Source organism: Xenopus tropicalis, chromosome 10 (genome assembly GCF_000004195.4).
Source record: "Xenopus tropicalis strain Nigerian chromosome 10, UCB_Xtro_10.0, whole genome shotgun sequence".
NCBI lineage: Eukaryota > Metazoa > Chordata > Amphibia > Anura > Pipidae > Xenopus > Xenopus tropicalis.
Genome location: NC_030686.2, coordinates 10,141,364 through 10,161,796, shown reverse-complemented (window position 1 = coordinate 10,161,796; position 20,433 = coordinate 10,141,364). Strand labels below are relative to the sequence as shown.

Here is a 20,433-nt window from a genome sequence, read left to right as displayed (position 1 = left end):
TGCAGTAGGGGAATATAGTTTCCAACACAAACAGATATAAAACACCACCCCACCGCCCAATAAAAAAAAAACCTTTTTAAACAGAGTAATGGGTATTTATTTCATAGCCTTACATCTGTGGTTTGAGTCAATTAATACAGGTATAGGACCCGTTATCCAGAATGCTTGGGACCTAGGCTGTTCCGGATAAGGGGTCTTTCTGTAATTTGGATCTTCATACCTTGTCTACTAAAAAAATCAATAAAACATTACTTTAACCCAATAGGATTATTTTGCATCCAGTAAGGATTAATTATATCTTAGTTGTGATCAAGTACAGGTACTGTTTTATTATTACAGAGAAAAGGGAATCATTTAACCATTAAATAAACCCAATAGGGCTGTTCTGCCCCAATAAGGGGTAATTATATCTTAGTTGGGATCAAGTACAGGTACTGTTTTATTATTACAGAGAAAAGGGAATCATTTAACCATTAAATAAACCCAATAGGACTGTTCTGCCCCCAATAAGGGGTAATTATATCTTAGTTGGGATCAAATACAAAGCACTGTTTTATTTTTACAGAGAAAAAGGAAATCAATTTTAAAAATCTGAATTATTTGATTAAAATGGAGTCTATGGGAGATGGGCTTTCCGTAATTCTGAGCTTTCTGGATGTCGGGTTTCCGGATAAGGGGTCCCTTACCTGTATAACATCAGGAATTCACTTCTCCAGCTGCATCTAGACCATGATGCATCATGAGGCACATTTAGAGTTCTTGTGCCTTTGACTCTTCATGGTTACGGCTGTGTTTTAAGAAAATTAATATTGAAGGTGCGGCCGTTTTTTGAATGAGTACATTTAACCTCAGATTTGTGGTTGAGCAACTGTATCTCATGTAAGTAAAGTTACTAAATAAAGAACTATTCACCCAATTCCTCTGATGGTTTTAATGTAGGTTTGACATAAAGTATACTTGTTATGTTTTTATTAATAATTGTTTCTGTGGTATGTAACAGAAATATATAGTGACTGGCAATGCAGTTTATAGATGAAATCAGCTGGAAAATCCTCATGCTACAGGCCTGGTTAAAAATGTATTGGCATGCAGCTGGATAGAGATTAGTGCATGTTGCAATATGCATTATGTAAGTTGTTATTAATATTCAGCCATTCAGTACATGGCTTTAAGACTAGAAATGTTCTACGCCCACTTCAGGCTCTGATGCTTTTTTTTTTTTTATCCTACCTCAGCCACAAGGCAGGATTAGGAGATATAATCTGTGGACTCCACAATAATATCAGTGAAGTGGCCACTGTTTAGTTTCCATCTCACTATAACTATCGCACTTTTTCTCCTATTCTGCAGCCCTAAGGAGATCCCTCCTCCCAAAAGTGTTAAGAAGGAAAAAGATAAGGATAGACCACGACATCTCTTAACTGACCTTCCTCTGCCTCCTGAGCTTCCAGGAGGTGATCCATCACCTCCAGATTCACCAGAAAGGAAAGTGGTCGCACCTCCTCAACCGCCTTTAAAGAAGAGACCAAAGTAAGTTTGTTCTATCAACGACATTTACTAGAGATGGAGCATTTATTAGAGCTGGTGCTTAAGTAGAACATTACATTTCTCTTTTAATAGAGGAAGATTGAGATTGCTTAATCAAATTGAAATTTAATCATCTTATTTGAAAACATCACTCGTGGTTAATTTTAGCTACTGAGGGTGACTAATCCCCCCGAAATGTCTCTCCACTGGCAATCAAGTGAATCGCCAGTGGAAAGGCGTATGCAGGAGGAAACTCTGCATCTTCGGAAAATGAAGCAATCCCAAAAGTGACTTACTTTTATTGCTGGAGGGAAGGCATTTCAGGGGAAAGGAGCCGAGATTTACCATGGGTGACTTCTCTCCCTGTGGGCAATCACCCTAAGAGTGGGTAGTATTCAAAGTCTTTATTTTATCTTGTTACACATTTTATTTATGGCTGTTCTGATGTTTTTTGATAACATGTTGCAGGATCTAAACTCGTGGACCACGTGTACTCTGCCTGCCCTATGCTGCCTGTGTGTGCCATACAAACAGGCAACATAGGGCAGGCAGTACATACAGGGCACAAATGCTAGCACTGCTCTTACAGTCTGTCTGAGGTGTGAACAGGTGAACAATGTGGGGCTTACAGTCTGAGCCTGAGGTGTGAACAATGCAGGGTGTGAAAGGTACAGGGGATTATATGTTTAAACAACACAGGGGCTTAAAGCCTGAATGCAGGGGGGCCAATTAATTTCAATACTGATACCATTTAAAGCTTACACAAAGGGTAAGCAGTCACAGCATCCAGACAGGTGGGGGCCGCCAGTTGGACAGCCCTGCCTTTTATGTCTGTATGAAGCATCACTGAATCCTGTAATTAAATGAATTTTTCAAAACTGAGTGTTTCTTTAAAAATACTCCCTATCTCTCAGATTACATTAAGTGATATAGAAATCATGGGTATAACTTCTCTAAGGAGACACGCAAAAATAATAGACCCACTCCTACTACTATACCTGACACCCATTGAGATTTTTACTGTATTTTCATGTAGTGTAGCTATAGCTCACCCAGGCTGCCTATATTCAGAAAATGTATCTTTACGATACTTTAAATAACTGTCTACACCCCATCCCTCATGTATCTAGTTGCCATTACTAATGAAAGAATTTTGCCATCGTCTCTGTATTTGGAAGCATTTGGCCTTCCTCTTCCTCTCTGCACAACATGCTCCACAAAAAAGATATTTCCTCTGTCCCCCAAAGTGAAGTCATCCATTTTCTGTGGCATCAAGGAAGAAACCGCTTGGCACCTTCATGGCTTGTTGTCAGGTCACCATAGCTTTAATTGTTTTTTTTTTTTTATTTTTCTTTTTATATGTAAAAATTAGTTCCCTCCTTTAGGGCAGGGGAGGTATGGCAGGAAGGAGAGAGGGTTTAATGTAAATTACATGAAATTTCCCCTTTGGTCACTGAAGAACCAAGACACTTATTTTCTTTTATGTAATGCTGTCATTTCTCACTGCCCTGAACAGACTAGTAGGTGCAGTATCTCAGGTCTATTAACCAGTTTTCAAACAAAATAGCTGCATGAAATCAAACCAGGAGCAACTTAAAACCAGCTACAGGATCCGTTTGACCTGTAGTATTGACTACAGATATTATTGCTTCTTTTTAGTCAAATATTTACTGCAGTTTGTAATTCAGTGTTGCATCCACATTGACATGTTTCATTAACTTCTGTTTAGAATCTGTTGCCCCCGTTACGGCGAGAGAAAGCAGACAGAAACTGACTGGGGAAAGAGATGTGTGGACAAGTTTGACATTATCGGGATAATTGGAGAAGGAACCTATGGGCAGGTTTACAAAGCCAAGGACAAGGATACAGGTAAAAAACTTAAATGTTCCAGCCTCAAACATTGGGAGACAAAGGCATCATGCCGTTCAGAATCACAAAGGTATAATTGTTTTTGCTCTTCTTTGGTAAAACATGTGGGCAAAGTATAATGAACTACCTATGGCCCTTACCTAACCTAATAGATAAATACTGGACAAGTTAAATTCACTAGTGACAATTTGTCTTGTCTCCAAAAACAAATAACTTTATACCCTGAGCCCTGAGAAATTACCTGTCCTGTGCGTGTTCGAATCAAAGTGCCCTGGTTGGTTGGTTTTTTTTGTAAATCTTTTTAGAGAATGAGTTCATTTATTCACTGGACAGTACCAAAAAATTGACATCCTGGCAAAATCCCCACACACACATTGAGGGTATAAAAATAAGTATCACTCCAATGAAGTGTCACTCCTGGTCAAGTGAAACACAACAGGAATATGTTACAGTATTTTTTTCAATGTTCAAATACAGGAGGAGAAAGTTCTATTATAAATTTACTATATGTTAAAGACAACTTAATCTCTCTCTCGTAGGAGAACTTGTGGCCTTAAAGAAAGTTCGTCTAGATAATGAAAAAGAAGGCTTCCCCATAACTGCCATCCGGGAAATAAAAATCCTGCGGCAGCTCATTCACAAGAGTGTGGTCAACATGAAGGAGATTGTAACGGATAAACAGGATGCATTGGACTTCAAGAAAGACAAAGGTAGTCTTTATCTTGTTATCTTCTTGCTACATTTCCATAACATGGTCTAGAGAACGAGCTCAAGTGACGGCACTCTAGAGTCAACATTTTATGGGTTGAAAGTGTGAATATGAATTCTTAAAGCTTCCGTAGTTGTCAGACGGTTCTGTTTTGTATTGTTCTAACTGCAAGACAGCAGATGCAATACATTAGTTTTAGTCCTCTGTAGTAATGCTCAGGTGAGCAAATTTTTATCTGGTCTATAAATCATAGTGGAGCAACTTATAAATGCGTTGGGACAGGTATTGGAAGTGGAACGTCCTCACTGAATAGGCTGGGCCAGGTGGCAACATCACCAGTGGGAGGGCACTGGCCAACTGGAGAAGTAATTAATGTATTATGTTACTATTTTAATGTATTGGTGTGTAGCACTATGTACTGTGTGTATTTTTATGCCTTACGAATTGTAAGCCTCACTTGACATTTTCAAGGATCAGAAATACTGGAAACATTCACAAGCACACTGCATGAAATTACCTTGTAGTTCAAGATTGTCCAAAGATTCCCAACGATCAATAATAATTCCTTTGACCTGTGTAGAAAAAAAACAAACAATTACTTAGCTGATGGGAAGACTTGTGCTTGTTCCATATGACTGATTCTGCAATAATATGACATAAAGTAATATTTGATTAATTTTAAATGGCTGCATTGCAGTACATTATTACAAGAAACACAACCAACAGACCTCCTGCTAGTGTGTGCAATATGCATTTTCCCTGTTTTGTCTGCTGTATTAAGGAAAGCAGATATTAAATGAAAAAGCAATCAAAAAAGAAAAACGTTGCATCACACAGGCAAATCACCTGCAAAGAAGTCAAGTTGCTCTGCTCTGTTGCCTAAGAGGAATAGTTAAGAGTTAGAGTTAAATGTTCCAAAGTTGTTTACTCAAATCAAATGGATTCATTAACATCTCAGTAATGGTGAGATTTATATATTTCTGAAAAATCTGGCTCCTTGTTCTGCAGGTCAAGAAGCATTTACTCCATGCAAACCCTTTGACAAGAAAAATAATGTTGCTGTTAGTGTTTTTTGTGTTGGTTCCATGTTTCAGAATTCTTGCTTCCACTCGCACAGCAAGAAGCGAGGATTCAGTGATTCATTGAGGTTACTGGTTGTGCTAGCTTTTACAGTAAGCTAATAGTTATTGTGTACAGCAGGGATCCCCAACCTTTTTAATTTGCGAGCCACACTCCAATGTAAAAAGTGTTGGGGAGCCACACAAGCAAGAAAAATGTTCTTTGGGGGCCAAATAAGGGCTGTGATTGGCTATTTGGTAGCCCCATCTGGACTGCTAGCCTGCAGGAGGCTAAAACTGTGTCTCTGTGCTTCCAAAACTTGCCTCTAAGCCAGAAATGTAAAAATAAGCACCTATTTTGAGGTCACTGGGAGCAACATGTTGCTAGTGAGCCTCTGGTTGGGGATCACTGGTGTACAGTTAGCCTTATTTCTGCAGCTATCAAGCTTGGAGTTTAATGGAATTAGAATGTGATGTCTGGTTCCTCGGAAAATCGAGTAGCAAATGACCCAAACAGAAGCAATACAAATAAGAATTATAGCATTATAGTTATACTTTTGTTTGCTGAGACCAGGTAGTGGTTTCAGTTGTATGCTGGAAGTACAGTATTTAAGTCATAATGTCTTAATTTTTTGAGGAAGTGAAGAACAGCTTAAAAGGTGATTAAAATAGAGAGAGTCCAATAGAGTAATGTACTCAAGGGCAGATTATTACTTTCCCAATCTGATTTTTGCCAAAAATAAAAAGCATGCTACTTGAAGCCTGGCAAGCATATTTTTTATTAGAAAAAATATGTTTTTGGAATTTAAAAAGGAAAAGTAATCAATGCCAGAAAACATGAGTTGGATAACAGAAAACATACGTCACTTATCAGTTATCATGAGCGCAATGCCAGTAAGTAAGAAATGCCCATCACAGTACTTCATCTTATCATATTTTGCTCTAATCCCTATGACTTCACTTTACCCCTCTGTTTCTTTTAGTCTGTTCTGTTTTAGCAGTTTGGAATCTGCTGTTATGGATTCCAGAATTTATAAGAGATTAATATCTGTGTGTGTGAGATTGTTCTGCTATTAACAAAAGTTATTCTTGCACACCAATACTGCCAACTGTACCACAGATACATGCACGGGAGTGTTGTTATTCCAGCTAAGATGAATCCGGCTATACCAATGGTACTGGGTTTTGAGATTCTTATTGTGGAGCAGTTTTATTTCATAGGCTAAACCTGTAAATTCTGTTTGACTTGGGACTTTAGTTGCTCATTAAATTGTCCCTAGTAAATTACTGCCTTTTCAAGAGTAACACAACTCTGTATTTCAATGTTCCCTAGGTGCCTTTTATTTGGTGTTTGAATATATGGACCATGACCTGATGGGACTGCTGGAATCAGGACTGGTGCAGTTTTCAGAAGACCACATCAAATCTTTTATGAAACAGCTGATGGAAGGGCTGGAATATTGCCACAAAAAGAACTTCCTTCACAGAGATATCAAATGCTCTAACATTTTGTTAAACAATAGGTAAATAGTTTCTAAGCATGTAATAGTATATGTTACACTCTAACCATGACATACGTGTAAGATTGTCTGTAAACTGGTTGCTGATATTATTCATTATAAAACACACACACATGTTTTGGATTTTGCTCATAGATTTTAGTTGGGATCCAGTATTTGATGAATTGTTTGTAGAACTTGGCTAAATCTAAAATATTGTGCAGTCTGTGATTGTTTTTCTAATGTTTTATTTTGCAGTAGGGGTAGATTATTATTTGTATATTTTGAACAGGTGAAAGCTGCTTGGAGTTACAGTATCTTAACTTTTTATTGATTTTCTCTTGCAGTGGTCAGATCAAGCTAGCTGATTTTGGATTGGCACGCCTTTATAGCTCAGAGGAGAGGTTTGTAATTTTCTTTTGTTAAATTAAGCTCTTTTCCAGTGTTTCTCAATCTGGGTTCTTGCAGATCTGACCGAAATGGACTCCTTAGCCCCCAATACACAAGTAGTTTTTTTTTTTATATACTAAAATGCATTATTGTTCTGGGTACATCTGTATCCTTTTTTTATAACTTCAAGTATGCAAGGCCTTGGATATGTTTTCTTATAAGTGAGCAAAGCCTAATATATTGTATAGACATTGATTGGCCAACATATATTGACATATGTCTATATAAACATTGACATACATATTTTGATTGATACTGAACTGATACTTTATTAAAACCCTTACTAATTCTCAAAGCCTTATTTAAAATGAATGTAATTGAATGTAATGAATGTTATTTGCAGATAATTGTTTCACTCAACATAACTTATCTGTTTTACAATAAAAATACAATATTTTATTTTGAGCATACATGATGTTTCTCTGCTTACTGAATTACGCCAGCGGAGAAACATTTGATCTGTTATACACCTTAAAACAGAGATCCCCAACCTTTTAACTGTGAGCCGCATTCAAATGTAAAAAGAGTCGGGGAGCAACACAAGCACAAAAAAGTTTCTGGGGTTGTGCCAAATAAGGGCTGTGATTGGCTATTTGGCAACCCCTTAGTGTACTGGCAGCTACAGGAGGCTCTGTTTGGCAGTACACTTGGTTTTTATGCAACCAAAACTTGCCTTCAAGCCAAGAATTCAAAAACAAGAACCTGTTTTGAGGCCACTGGGAGCAACATCCAAGGGATTGGGGAGCAACATGTTGCTCATGAGCCTCTGGTTGGGGATCACTGTCTTTAAAACATTTTCTTTCTTTCATTTACTTGAATGAGTCTGGATAGTTTTTTGTGGGACTTATTGGGGACTTTGTCAGTGTATTGAAGCCCCTTTTTTATTTGTGTTGTATTCCCAAGATTCTGCTATGCACTGTTCATGGTCATGTGTCTCCCATTTTATAGCCGTCCATACACCAATAAAGTGATTACACTGTGGTACAGACCTCCAGAGCTGCTTTTAGGAGAAGAGCGCTACACTCCTGCTATAGATGTGTGGAGCTGTGGGTAAGTAACAGTAACTCCCTATAAAATGTAAACGTTAATTATGCCAGATGTCTCTGAATCATGACATACATCACAACACTCTGCATCTTTTATAATCTTACTGCTTTGTATCCATTCAGGTGCATCCTCGGGGAACTTTTTACTAAAAAGCCCATCTTCCAAGCCAATCAGGAGTTGGCTCAGCTGGAACTGATTAGGTAATCTCTGCTGTACAATATGTCTGCCATTCAACTATCAGGAGTAGCAAATTCTATTTATGGCACTGTTTGGACTTCTTTTTCTACCACTCTTAAAAGAGGCACAACTCAGTCACTGCTGGCTATTGCCCCAAAAACTCTTATAAGCACATTTTCTGGCCAAGAGCTTCAATTATTAGCCCTGTCAGTCACTTGCTATTTGAAGGTCTTTTCACCACTTTTGCAGTCTTGTTAAATGTGTTTTGTGTTTTTAGTGGTTTCTCTACACTAGCAGTTGATGATTATTGCCAGACTTTTGGCTCAACAATTCATTTAGAGCTGCTGTGCTGTCTGACTGTAAGGTTAACTGAATATGCAGGCAATATTTGCTTATGGAAGATGCCAAGGAAACAGAGTCCCCCATTAGGGAAATATTGGGTCCTGTAAGCGGTGACATGGACCAGATTTGGCTGAAGAGAAAATGTAGGTGCCAGACCGTTGTTAGGTTCAGGAACAGAGGAACATGTAAGGAGGAGACTATAACACTTTCAGGCATAGAAGTTTTATTCTATGCAAGTTTTATTAGTTGTAGCTCTGTCTCCTTACAACAGGAGGGGGTGCACTGACCATAGGTGTACTTACTGTGCCCCACAGAGAGATCTGACATGCAGTAACAGGGGCGTGCTATGGTGTAATGAACTGTGTCACGTTGTGCAATAGAATGTGCATTTACTGTCACAGTATATTTTAGATGTGGCACATTGATCTCCTAAGTGTAGGCACTGGTACCAAACTAGCAGAAGGTACATTTACAAAGTTTTATTATTCTAGTTGATTTTGAAACAGAATTTCAATATTCACATGCTACATACATTGCCATGTACAGTGCACCATTCAATTTTTTAATCTGTATTTAGTTGATTAAGATGATTTTTGCATTTATCTGATTTTTTTATCTGCATTTAGCTGATTTTTTGTAATATTTATTCAGGTATCGCTTCCTATACAATAACAGTATATTCTTTTTCTTAGCCGACTGTGTGGCAGCCCCTGTCCAGCCGTTTGGCCGGATGTTATCAAACTACCATACTTCAATACTATGAAACCGAAGAAGCAGTACAGACGGAGGTTACGGGAAGAGTTTTCCTTGTGAGTCTGAGAGCTAAAGGTTCTCCTGTATCTAATTTGACTTTTTGTTAAGGATAAGCTGGGTATAAAGCCGTACATGGAAGCATGAACTTTTGTGACATAAGAAACATTTTGTGCAGTAATATAACAAGATAGTCTGGTTGCTTTAAATTGACTTGGTAAGCCAGCATTCCATGCGTGGCCCTAGGCCTACCATTCAGCAAAGATTTTGTCATTCTGGCCTACTGATCAGTTTAGTATATTTTGGCTATATTTGTGTCAAATAACCAGTGGTCTGATCTATATGCCAAACTATAGGATTGCACAAAAATCCTCCCTTGTATTGCCAGCTCTACACCTGATTCTTAAACTGTCTTAAATAATAAGTATTTCTTATTACCTCTCTGTGCTTGTTCTCCAGTGTTCCTACACCTGCTTTGGATCTGTTGGACCATATGCTTACACTGGACCCCAGCAAACGTTGCACTGCTGAGCAGACTCTACAGAGTGATTTCTTGAAGGATGTAGATGTCTGCAAGATGGCTACTCCAGAGTAAGATAGTATAATATACATTAAAATTTTGGGGGCAGGGTCACTTAATAACCAGCATATACTGTAAACTGCAATAACAGATGTTTTAAATGACGTGTAAACCCTACATTTTCCTACCATGTATGTAAGTTGGAAATATCTCCCCTGTGTCATTTGTACTGCATATGCCCCCTCTGTTTTCCAGCGCCATCACATTTTTCTAGAACAAATAGCTTTTCACCCAGCAGCCATTTTTCCATTTACATCAGCAAACAGCACAGTAAAGTTCATACATTGAAGAATGCAGGCTTACACAGGCAGAACTTAATTTGATAAAAACATTGTCCTTAGATTGGGTACTGTAATGGTTGAACTGAGCTCAGGAAAGGAAGTTAGGGGAAAAAATGTTTATATGGAAACCAGCAATGCCATCTCTCCATTTGCTTCTAGACTGGAGGGTGTGTTTTGTAACTAGAGTTGAGAACTGAGCATGCTCAGTTAGCCAGCAGCCAAAGCAAATCCCAAAAAGAAAGGGGATAGAGTGGGTTAGAGTAGGAGAAGAAATCCTAAGTAATTAGGGGATACTGCAGCCTTACTATTAACCTTTAAACAACCGGATTGGCAGGTATTTAAAGATTTCTTTGTGGGGGTTTACATGTCCTTTAAAACCCCTTTCTTGTGAAGTAAAAGATAATTAGTCCCAAGTTTACAGTGCTGTTACTTAATTTGACCTCTAAGTGTTTGTGTTTGACAAGCAGTGTTCCTCTGCTTTCCTTTAGCCTTCCTCACTGGCAGGACTGTCATGAGCTGTGGAGTAAAAAACGAAGAAGACAAAGACAGAGTGGCATCGTCCTTGAGGAACCCCCAGCGATTAAGGCCCCTCGAAAAGAGAGTGTATCTGTCCCAGGTGGAGATGCCATGAAAAACAGCAGCCCAGCACCAACGCAGCCAGTAAAAACAGAGTCCAGTGTTAGCGACTTAGGTGAGATGGTATTACTAAAATGCCTGGTAGCTCTTTTTTGTGTTCAGTGACCTTTGTATGCAACTCCACTCATTTCAGTACTGGTGGTGATGTGTTCGGTGATTTGATCTTAATGGAGAAAGAAAGGTAAAAACTAAGTAAGCTTTATCAGAAAGGTCTATGTAAATACAGCCATAAGCACTCACAGAAACGCTGCACTGACTTCTCTGAAAAGAAGATTTGTTGTGTCTGTAATTCCTGTGCCACAGACATGCAGCTTTCTGCTCTCTCCTGCTCCCCCTCCCTCAAGAATGCTAAGAACTCACTCCCCCCCTTAGGAATGTAAATCTGAGCCAATCGGCATCAAGCTGACTCAGTCTTACTAACTGAGCATGTTCACTTGGTCTGCATGTCTGTGCAGGAGTGAGGCATTATGGGAACTTTCTTTACACAGCTCAGCGTTTTTTCTTCTTGTTTGGCTTCAGATCTTTTAAACAGGTGAAATATGGGGAGACTTAAGGGCGCTATTGAGAGAACTGAAGGTATGCCTGCAGCTTGGGGCAGAACAGCCCTATTGGGTTTATTTCATGGTTAAATGATTCCCTTTTCTTTGTAATAATAAAACAGTACCTGTACTTGATCCCAACTAAGATATAATTACCCCTTATTGGGGCAGAACAGTCCTATTGGGGTTATTTAATGGTTAAATGATTCCCTTTTCTTTGTAATAATAAAACCCTGTACTTGATCCCAACTAAGATATAATTACCCCTTATTGGGGGCAGAACAGCCCTATTGGGTTTATTTAATGGTTAAATGATTCCCTTTTCTCTGTAATAATAAAACCCTGTACTTGATCCCAACTAAGATATAATTACCCCTTATTGGTCAGAACAGCCCTATTGGGTTTATTTCATGGTTAAATGATTCCCTTTTCTCTGTAATAATAAAACAGTACCTGTACTTGATCCCAACTAAGATATAATTACCCCTTATTGGGGGCAGAACAGCCCTATTGGGTTTATTTAATGGTTAAATGATTCCCTTTTCTCTGTAATAATAAAACAGTACCTGTACTTGATCCCAACTAAGATATAATTACCCCTTATTGGGGCAGAACAGCCCTATTGGGTTTATTTCATGGTTAAATGATTCCCTTTTCTCTGTAATAATAAAACAGTACCTGTACTTGATCCCAACTAAGATATAATTACCCCTTATTGGGGGCAGAACAGCCCTATTGGGTTTATTTAATGGTTAAATGATTCCCTTTTCTCTGTAATAATAAAACAGTACCTGTACTTGATCCCAACTAAGATATAATTACCCCTTATTGGGGGCAGAACCATCCTATTGGGATTATTTCTTGTTTAAATTACTAAGTAGACAAGATATGGGGATCCATATTAGGGAAAGACCATTTATCCGGTAAACCTCAGGTCCTAAGCATTCTAGATAACCGCTCCCATACCTGTACAAGCCTCCTTAAACCAAGTTTAGTTCGGTTTTGCTGTTGGTGACAAAATACTTTTGTAAACCTTTATATTATGGGGTGAAATAGATTAATTTGAGCAGCGTAGGGCTTGTCTGCCTTTTATATGAATAAAGACTTGGCAATAAGATAATAACTAGTTGGGTAAAGAGCCAGGGCATTTTAAGGCAATTTAGTGTTTATAAGGAACCACCACAGACAACCCTGCTGATGGGTGCGCACATATTTTTATTTTGCATTACTTTATGTTCCATGCTTCATCACACTTGACAAAGGATTGCAAATAGTTTTTTTTCTGCCACTATATTTCAATGTGTGTGGATTATTGTATAATATATACCAAACCACATCCATATGGACTAGCGCAATTACTATGTACAACAAACCGTAACTATATTACTAAAAGCCTAATGTGGCAAGAAAGAAATCCGTGATGTGTGTGACATCTGTGCTATCAAATATATATTCCTTCCCTGCAAGGGTAGAGGAGTAAAAATGCAGTGTGGAATTCTTACAACAAATAAAGACAAGCAACAAAAATATACATGTTGCACAGTATAATTTACTTATGGACATGTTAATATAGCATCTGTACATCCAAGAATATTAAGTCCCATCCTACAATCCACTTGTCTCAGAGTACTATTTGAGAAGATTAACCACTTCACGCCAACCACGTGTTTGCATTTGTCAAAGTTACTTAGTAACATAGTAAGTTAGGTTGAAAAAAGATGTACGTCCATCAAGTTCAACCATAATGCCTATATATAACCTGCCTAACTGCTAGTTGATCCAGAGGAAGGCAAAAAAAAGAGTTGAACAGCAGATAAGAATGTCAGTAAGAAACAAATGTAAATATGTGGTAAATATAATGTATTTACATTTTAGTCCTTTTTTTAAAAAAGATATATATATATTATTTCTGGTATTACTTTTTTTTGCCTCAGAATATCCAACTGGACTTGAAATTTGAGTGACAGGTCTAACTTAATCCTTATTGGGTCATGTAAATTTGTTTGCAAATTATATACAGTCAGGAACACAGCTGCAGTCACTATTATTGGGCTGGGGGGGCTGTTTGTACCTCTGGGTACTGGGAATGCCAGGGGGGCTGTAAGGTGCCACAGACAGTCACTATTTATTGGGCTGGGGGGCTGTTTGTACCTCTGGGTACTGGGAATGCCAGAGGGGCTGCTGTAAGATGCCATAGACAGTCACTATTTATTGGGCTGTGGGGGGGCTGTTTGGGCCTCTGTGTACTTGAAAAGCCAGGGCCTATTCTGACTCCCAGTCCAGACCTGCTCCCTGCTCTTACAAGGATGCAGCAGGAAAGGGAAGTGGCTGAGAATTTAGCACAAAAACCATTCACACTGTGCAGAAAGTCAAACCAATTCAAGAAAAAAATGGAAGAATGGAGTGTGCTGCCCAATTCTGCTCCTGTAAAACTTTCCAAAGGTGCTTTATCTGTTTTCCTCTTTCTGTTTGCACCCTCTTGTGTACCAGGGGATGCCTGGAAGCTGAAAAAGACCCTGAATAGCAAATGGTTGTTGCACAGAACTGCGCCACATTGAAATTTCTGCTGAGCCTGCTGTATCCTGAGACAATAAGCTGTTTCTTTCTTAAATAGGGCTGTAAAAGAGAGAGAGTAAAATTTAAGCTCCAGACAAGTTATTTATATTGAGCGTGTGTAAGGGCTTCTTTAGATTTTAGGTTTGGAAGCAACTATGTTGCTGACGACTCGCAAAGTTTCATAAAATCCGCACTTTGCTAAGAAAACTGATTATTACCTGTGCCTTTTAGCAGTGGATCTCTTGTGTATAACTAAACATTATTGTAACTTGGAAAGTCAAAATGATGATCGAAAGCAATGCTACGTACGTAATTCCAGCAGCTAATGACCCGTTAATGTGGTTTGGGAAATGAATTCTGCGGGTAATGTTTTGGAGGCCGTGGAAAAGTTCCAGCTCTCTTGCTTTTTGCTGTTCACTCACTTTTGTTTTTTGTTTGTTATTTTATTTCTCAATGTCCAGCGGTTTTAGGGGATATCACCCAGCAGCTGAATCAGAGTGAGCTGGCCGTCCTGCTGAATCTTCTTCAGAGCCAGACAGACCTCAGTGTTTCCCAGATATCTCAACTGTTAAATGTCCAGGCCAATCCAGACATGCAGCTGCAGCTGGAGGCCCTCAACCAGTCTATCACAGCCTTGACTGGTGCTGCCGTTCCTCCCCAAGAGGTGGAGCCACCCAAAGAGACCCCTACCCTGGACCAAGTGGACCCTCTGGGGGCAGGAACTCAGGGAGAGGTGCAGAATGTTCTAGCCGTCCTACTGAGCCAACTCCTCAAGCCCCAGGAAGTCGTGGATGCACCTGGAGAAAGCAATGGAGAGCAGAGTGGAAGCAACCCCACAGCACACATCACTCTTGAGGAGGAGGAGGAACCAGATAAACACCACGAGCAAAACGAAGAGGAGGAGGAAGACGCAGGTAATTACTGGTCACCCTGAGTCACCCACCTTGACCACACTGCATGTAAGAAATATAGGGGTGGCTTGGGGCCTTGAGGAAGATGAGAAAATGCTGTGATTCAAATACAAACCTCCTTTCTGTGTGCTGTGAAGGGTTCTCTGCACTAGGGTTCTTCAGCTTTACTCATTGGGAAAGGAAAGGTGTCTTTACAGCACAGAAATTGGAAACTGCAGAGACACCAAACATGTGTATTTTGGTTTATAATAAACTGTAAATTAAAATCCTACTTGCTATTTGAGCTTTTAATCAATTCAAGTGCTAGAAGGGATAAGATAAGGGTTAGTGTTTGTGTATTCTCATTACATGTTCATATGCTATAAATGTCACTCCATTTATGTCTGCTGGGGAAACATGAAGTGTTGTGTCTGCATCAGACAAAGCAATTCTTTCCCTTAACCAGTCACGCGTAAGAGCCTAATGTAACTTATCCAATCACATTTGGCCCTTACCTCACCACATAACTTATGAACTTCTACAAACATTCTGGCAAATATCCAAGCAAAAGAAAATATGCTTTTCAGTTTTTTACACCCAGCATTAAACCATCATTCTCCTTTTTTTCCATGCTGCGTCCATCTTTCATATTATACATTTAACACTGTACATTTTTTCACCTATACTCCCAAATGAAGATTTGTGAATCTAGCTTTACATAAAAAAGCTAAATTATATCACACAGTTAAGAGGGGCATTTAACTTTTTTTTTCTTCTTCTCCTGGGACCAGGCATACAGTGGTATGGTATGTTGTGTTCTTCTTCCAAAACGTAGTCCCTTCAACTCAGGGACTCGGAGACAAAGCCACGTAATATGTACTGAATGGGAAATCCATATTATTTATTTAGTATAAACTGTTAAAGCTTTTTCTTTTTGGAGAAAACCATTTTCCCTGCAAAGAAGACAAGGAAATTGAATATTTATATAGTGCCAGTTTAACTTCATTAGCTGCAGTGAACTGTTGCCTTCTACTTGCCACACATCACTTCCCATTGACATGAATGGAAGGTCCTTTGGGTTTCCCTGAACATAAAGTAAGAACAGATTATGGCTTGGCAAACCAATGTGGTCTTATTTGGGTTGTGACCGACCAAATAGATTATAAAGGGCACAGTCCCCAGCATGGGAGCGTCCCTCGTGGTGTTCATATAAAGATGCCAACACGGGATCCCCTTTGCTAAACACATCAGCAGGAAGAACTGACCAAAGAAGTGTTCAGACTGAATCCTGTGATGCTGGATGCTATGCAGTGTTATGGGATCCTAGGCCAGACACTGCTTGACATTCAGAAAGCATTTTTTGTGGTAACACAATACATTATATTGCATTATATTAAAAGTTAAGTAAAGACTTTTCACATTATGATATGTAAACTGCATCTCCTCATTAGGAATATATTTAGTCAAGTTGAGCAGTTTTTTTACATTAAATAATGGAAACCGATTTTGACCCCCCCCCCATGCACATCTTTCCAAGCATCATCCTACTGCATGCTTTTCACACACTCATTTAAAGTTCATGTTATTATGAAAGTCCACAATCCTAGTTGTACAGTCCGTGTACTTTTTATTTATTTGTCTTGTGTCAACTAACATCCTTACGAACATCATCATCTTTTCTAACATCCTTATAATCCTTAATGCCAGTGTGTAACGAATTGTAACAGGTAATTTACCTGCCAGGGTCCCCCCCCCCTAAAGGTGCAGCTCCATAGTGACTTTAGCAGTTGGATATGCATTCGGGATAATGTTTATGCAGGTGTTGCATTCCATAAGTATACAGAATGAGAGGTGCCAGTGTGTGTAAGTGTGAATATGCCCCAGTGAGTGGAAAATGCTTTTCTTTGGGAGAGTTGCAGTTTACACAGAGTTCTTGCCTTTCCATGCACACACACAATTTTTTTCTAAACCTGTCATTTATTATATAAAACAACATCTTCCTAATCTAGGACTCTGCTTAAAGTCTTCATCATGGTCTAATGACAGACAATGTACAATAGTTATTTCTGACCTGGAACAGACTTGGGACTTGTAGCTTTTACCAGAAATGGGCGAGAACATTGGGATGTATTAGCCAAGGTTTGCATTATCTGCTGCGTCTGTAAACTAACCCCACATGTGCCTGCATGAGTGAGCTGCAAGGTTATTGTATACAACACAAGTTGAATCACCTTGCTGCTCACTTGTGGAGGCAATAGACACCCGAGTTATAGATAGAGGCATTATAGATAGAGGCAAGGGCATAGGGACACAAGCATAAGATCAAAACACAAGAATGGCAATGATCAAAGCATTAGGCAAGAAGGGCTAAATGGCAAAAATAAAATTAGAAAAAAGTAGAACCAAAACATGGAGAAACTGGAATAGGGAGGTAATGAAACCAGAGAGAGGACAAAGTAATGGGAGTTGGTGGAAGAAGAGGTGGAGAGAGAATAATGAGGCAGGAGTGAAATTAGGAGCCATAGATGAAGATGAGAAGATAAAGTATAAAGATGAGAAGGTTAAGGGGAGATGGGGCTTTCACCTTTTAGTTAACTTTTAGTATGTTATAGAATGCCCAATTCTAAGCAACTTTTCAATTAGTCTTCGTTATTTGTTTTTCATAGTTTTTGAATTATTTGCCATCTTCTAACTCTTTGCAGCTTTCAAGTGGGGGTCACTGACCCCTGAGCGGAAACCCCCCCCCCCCCCCCCACAAAAAACGATTTCTCTGTGAAGCTACAGTTGTTTTTGTTACTTTATACTTATTTTTCTTTGCAGGTCCTCTTTTATTCATATATCAGTCTTTCATTCAAACCTCTGGTTGCTTAGGTAATTTGGATCCTAGCAACCAAATAGCTGCTGAAACTCCAAGCTGAAGAGCTGCCAAACAAAATAATTAAAAAAACAAATAATAAAAAATGAAGACCAATTGCAAGTTGTGTCAGAATATTACTCTTTACATCATTCTAAAAGTTTTGTGGTTGGTGCAGAAACAGCTGGGGACAGACAGGTGAAAATAGGTTGAGTATGAGATGAGGAATTAAAAAACAAAAAAAAATGAGATCGAAGGGAAGGGAACTGTACAAGAAGAAGAACTGTATAAAATAGCAGAGAAGGATGAGCAAAGAAGTTACACAATAGGAATATCCTAAAGAAAAGAACTGGATGGATTAGAGGAGCAGGAAGAAAAAATTAAAAGGAAGAGACGTGTGTGTGGGGGTAAAAAAATTATATACACACAGGTACTAGATATGTAATACAGGTATTGGACCCCTTATCTGGAAATCCATTAATAACACAGTACCTGTACTTGATCCCAACTAAGGTATAATTACCCCTTATTGGGGCAGAACAGCCCTATTGGGTTTATTTCATGGTTAAATGATTCCCTTTTCTCTGTAATAATAAAACAGTACCTGTACTTGATCCCAACTAAGATATAATTACCCCTTATTGGGGGCAGAACAGTCCTATTGGGTTTATTTCATGGTTAAATGATTCCCTTTTCTCTGTAATAATAAAACAGTACCTGTACTTGATCCCAACTAAGATATAATTACCCCTTATTGGGGCAGAACAGCCCTATTGGGTTTATTTAATGGTTAAATGATTCCCTTTTCTCTGTAATAATAAAACAGTACCTGTACTTGATCCCAACTAAGATATAATTACCCCTTATTGGGTGCAGAACAGCCCTATTGGGTTTATTTCATGGTTAAATGATTCCCTTTTCTCTGTAATAATAAAACAGTACCTGTACTTGATCCCAACTAAGATATAATTACCCCTTATTGGGGGCAGAACAGTCCTATTGGGTTTATTTCATGGTTAAATGATTCCCTTTTCTCTGTAATAATAAAACAGTACCTGTACTTGATCCCAACTAAGATATAATTACCCCTTATTGGGGGCAGAACAGCCCTATTGGGTTTATTTAATGGTTAAATGATTCCCTTTTCTCTGTAATAATAAAACAGTACCTGTACTTGATCCCAACTAAGATATAATTACCCCTTATTGGGGGCAGAACAGTCCTACTGGGTTTATCCAGACAGATTTTGCCTGAAATCAAATCTGCATAAAATAGTAGAGGAAAAAAAGTCACTTCTATTTTTTAAAAGTTAGAGCAGCTTTCCAGCAATTTAACGCTGCCTGTAGAAGCTGCGAGACAGCTGCCTTTCTGTCTTTGTATTTCCTGGTAAACAAGGGCCTGTCCTGCTATTTCCCAGTCTCTGTATTACAGCACCCACCTGATTCATTTTCTCAAAAAATTGTGTAAATAGGAAAAAGTAATATGATGCAGGTATAGCCCAAAGGCGCTTAGTACTTGCACCATTGCTTTTCCTTGACAGGCTAAACCATTTTAAAGGGGAAAAATACTCTTTTTTTTTTTTAATTCATTAGTTGGTTTTATGTAAAAGTGCATAAACGCTGAACTTCCGCTAATAATTTGTTTGTTGTTTTTAACCTCGTTATACACAGACATACCTCGTTCTACAGATTAAAAGGAGGCCATGATAGTGCTACAGGGATCAGTTCCGACCCTCCTCTGAGGCTCACAGAGTCCTTCAACCCCTCCCTCACTTTGGTTCATTGTGAAGTAATGGATTCCGGGACTTGAGAAAGTCCCTTTGCTTTCCATAGTGGTGTAGAGATTCTTTGGAGTGCAGGGGGTCTTCAAGTCCCAAGATCTATTTCTTTACAATGGGATAATGTCAGACAAGGGTTGATATCATTCATCATTTCATTACATGTTCTGATATGTTTTATTCTGTACTGAACAGATCTGTTTGATACTATATGTAAATGTCTTTTTCTTCTTTATATTTTATTTATGTGCATTTTTTAAAGATGGTGTCAAACGGAGTAACCCTCCCACAGCTTGTCACCCTCGTATCCTGCCTCCGGAGAAGAGACCCCCAGAGCCTCCCGGGCCCCCTCCTCCCCCTCCACCCCTTACCGAAAGCGACAACCAAGATGTGATCCCAGCAGTGACCGCGGTTCTTCTACAGCTTTTCTCGAATCCAGAGGTAGAAGCTTCCTCCGTTAAAGGTGGTAGAGAAAGACAGGCCCTCCGGCCTCCCTCAGAGTTATCACAGACTTTGTCCTCCAGGACTTACAGCGCTGAGGGCGCAGAGGAAAACGCAAACGCGGACTTGGATGAAAGAGACTCTGGGCAACTGCTAGGGGAATGTTCACCACAAACTTTACGAAAAAGCAGGACATTCCCAGGGCAGCTGGGGGAATCAAGTGGTTACCAGGGAACAGGATCGGTGCAGTTCCCAGGGGACCAAGACCTCAGGTTCACCAGGATCCCTCTAGGGATGCACTCTGGCGCAGTGCCTCCACCTGGACAACTAGAGGGGAGCAGTAACAGCTCTCACCTCTATCAAGAAGCCAAAATCCCAAACTACAGTGAGTTGGGGTCAGGGACCACAGCGGCAGGGACAAACCAGGCTTGGGCTGCCCCATCTCCGGCTT

At 39.3% G+C, this 20,433-nt stretch overlaps 2 protein-coding genes across 4 annotated transcripts in view; one reads left to right on the top strand and one right to left on the bottom strand.

The window, feature by feature from the left end:
• med1 (mediator complex subunit 1) overlaps positions 1-3,448 on the bottom strand; it is a gene marked incomplete at its 5' end in the record, with an annotated part of 44,689 nt that extends 41,241 nt beyond the window's left edge. Inside the window, 1 exon segment of the mRNA NM_001097258.1 lies at positions 3,418-3,448.
• cdk12 (cyclin-dependent kinase 12) overlaps positions 1-20,433 on the top strand; it is a 34,959-nt gene that overhangs the window by 6,490 nt on the left and 8,036 nt on the right. The window contains exons 3-14 of one of the 3 annotated variants that reach the window (XM_012971492.2): positions 1,351-1,530; positions 3,257-3,396; positions 3,936-4,106; positions 6,497-6,686; positions 7,010-7,066; positions 8,061-8,162; positions 8,282-8,359; positions 9,371-9,487; positions 9,888-10,019; positions 10,778-10,980; positions 14,482-14,934; positions 19,804-20,433. The exon at positions 19,804-20,433 is cut by the window's right edge and continues 1,619 nt beyond it. In XM_012971492.2, coding sequence (XP_012826946.1) covers positions 1,351-1,530; positions 3,257-3,396; positions 3,936-4,106; positions 6,497-6,686; positions 7,010-7,066; positions 8,061-8,162; positions 8,282-8,359; positions 9,371-9,487; positions 9,888-10,019; positions 10,778-10,980; positions 14,482-14,934; positions 19,804-20,433 — 2,453 coding nt within the window. 3 annotated transcript variants of the gene reach the window in all.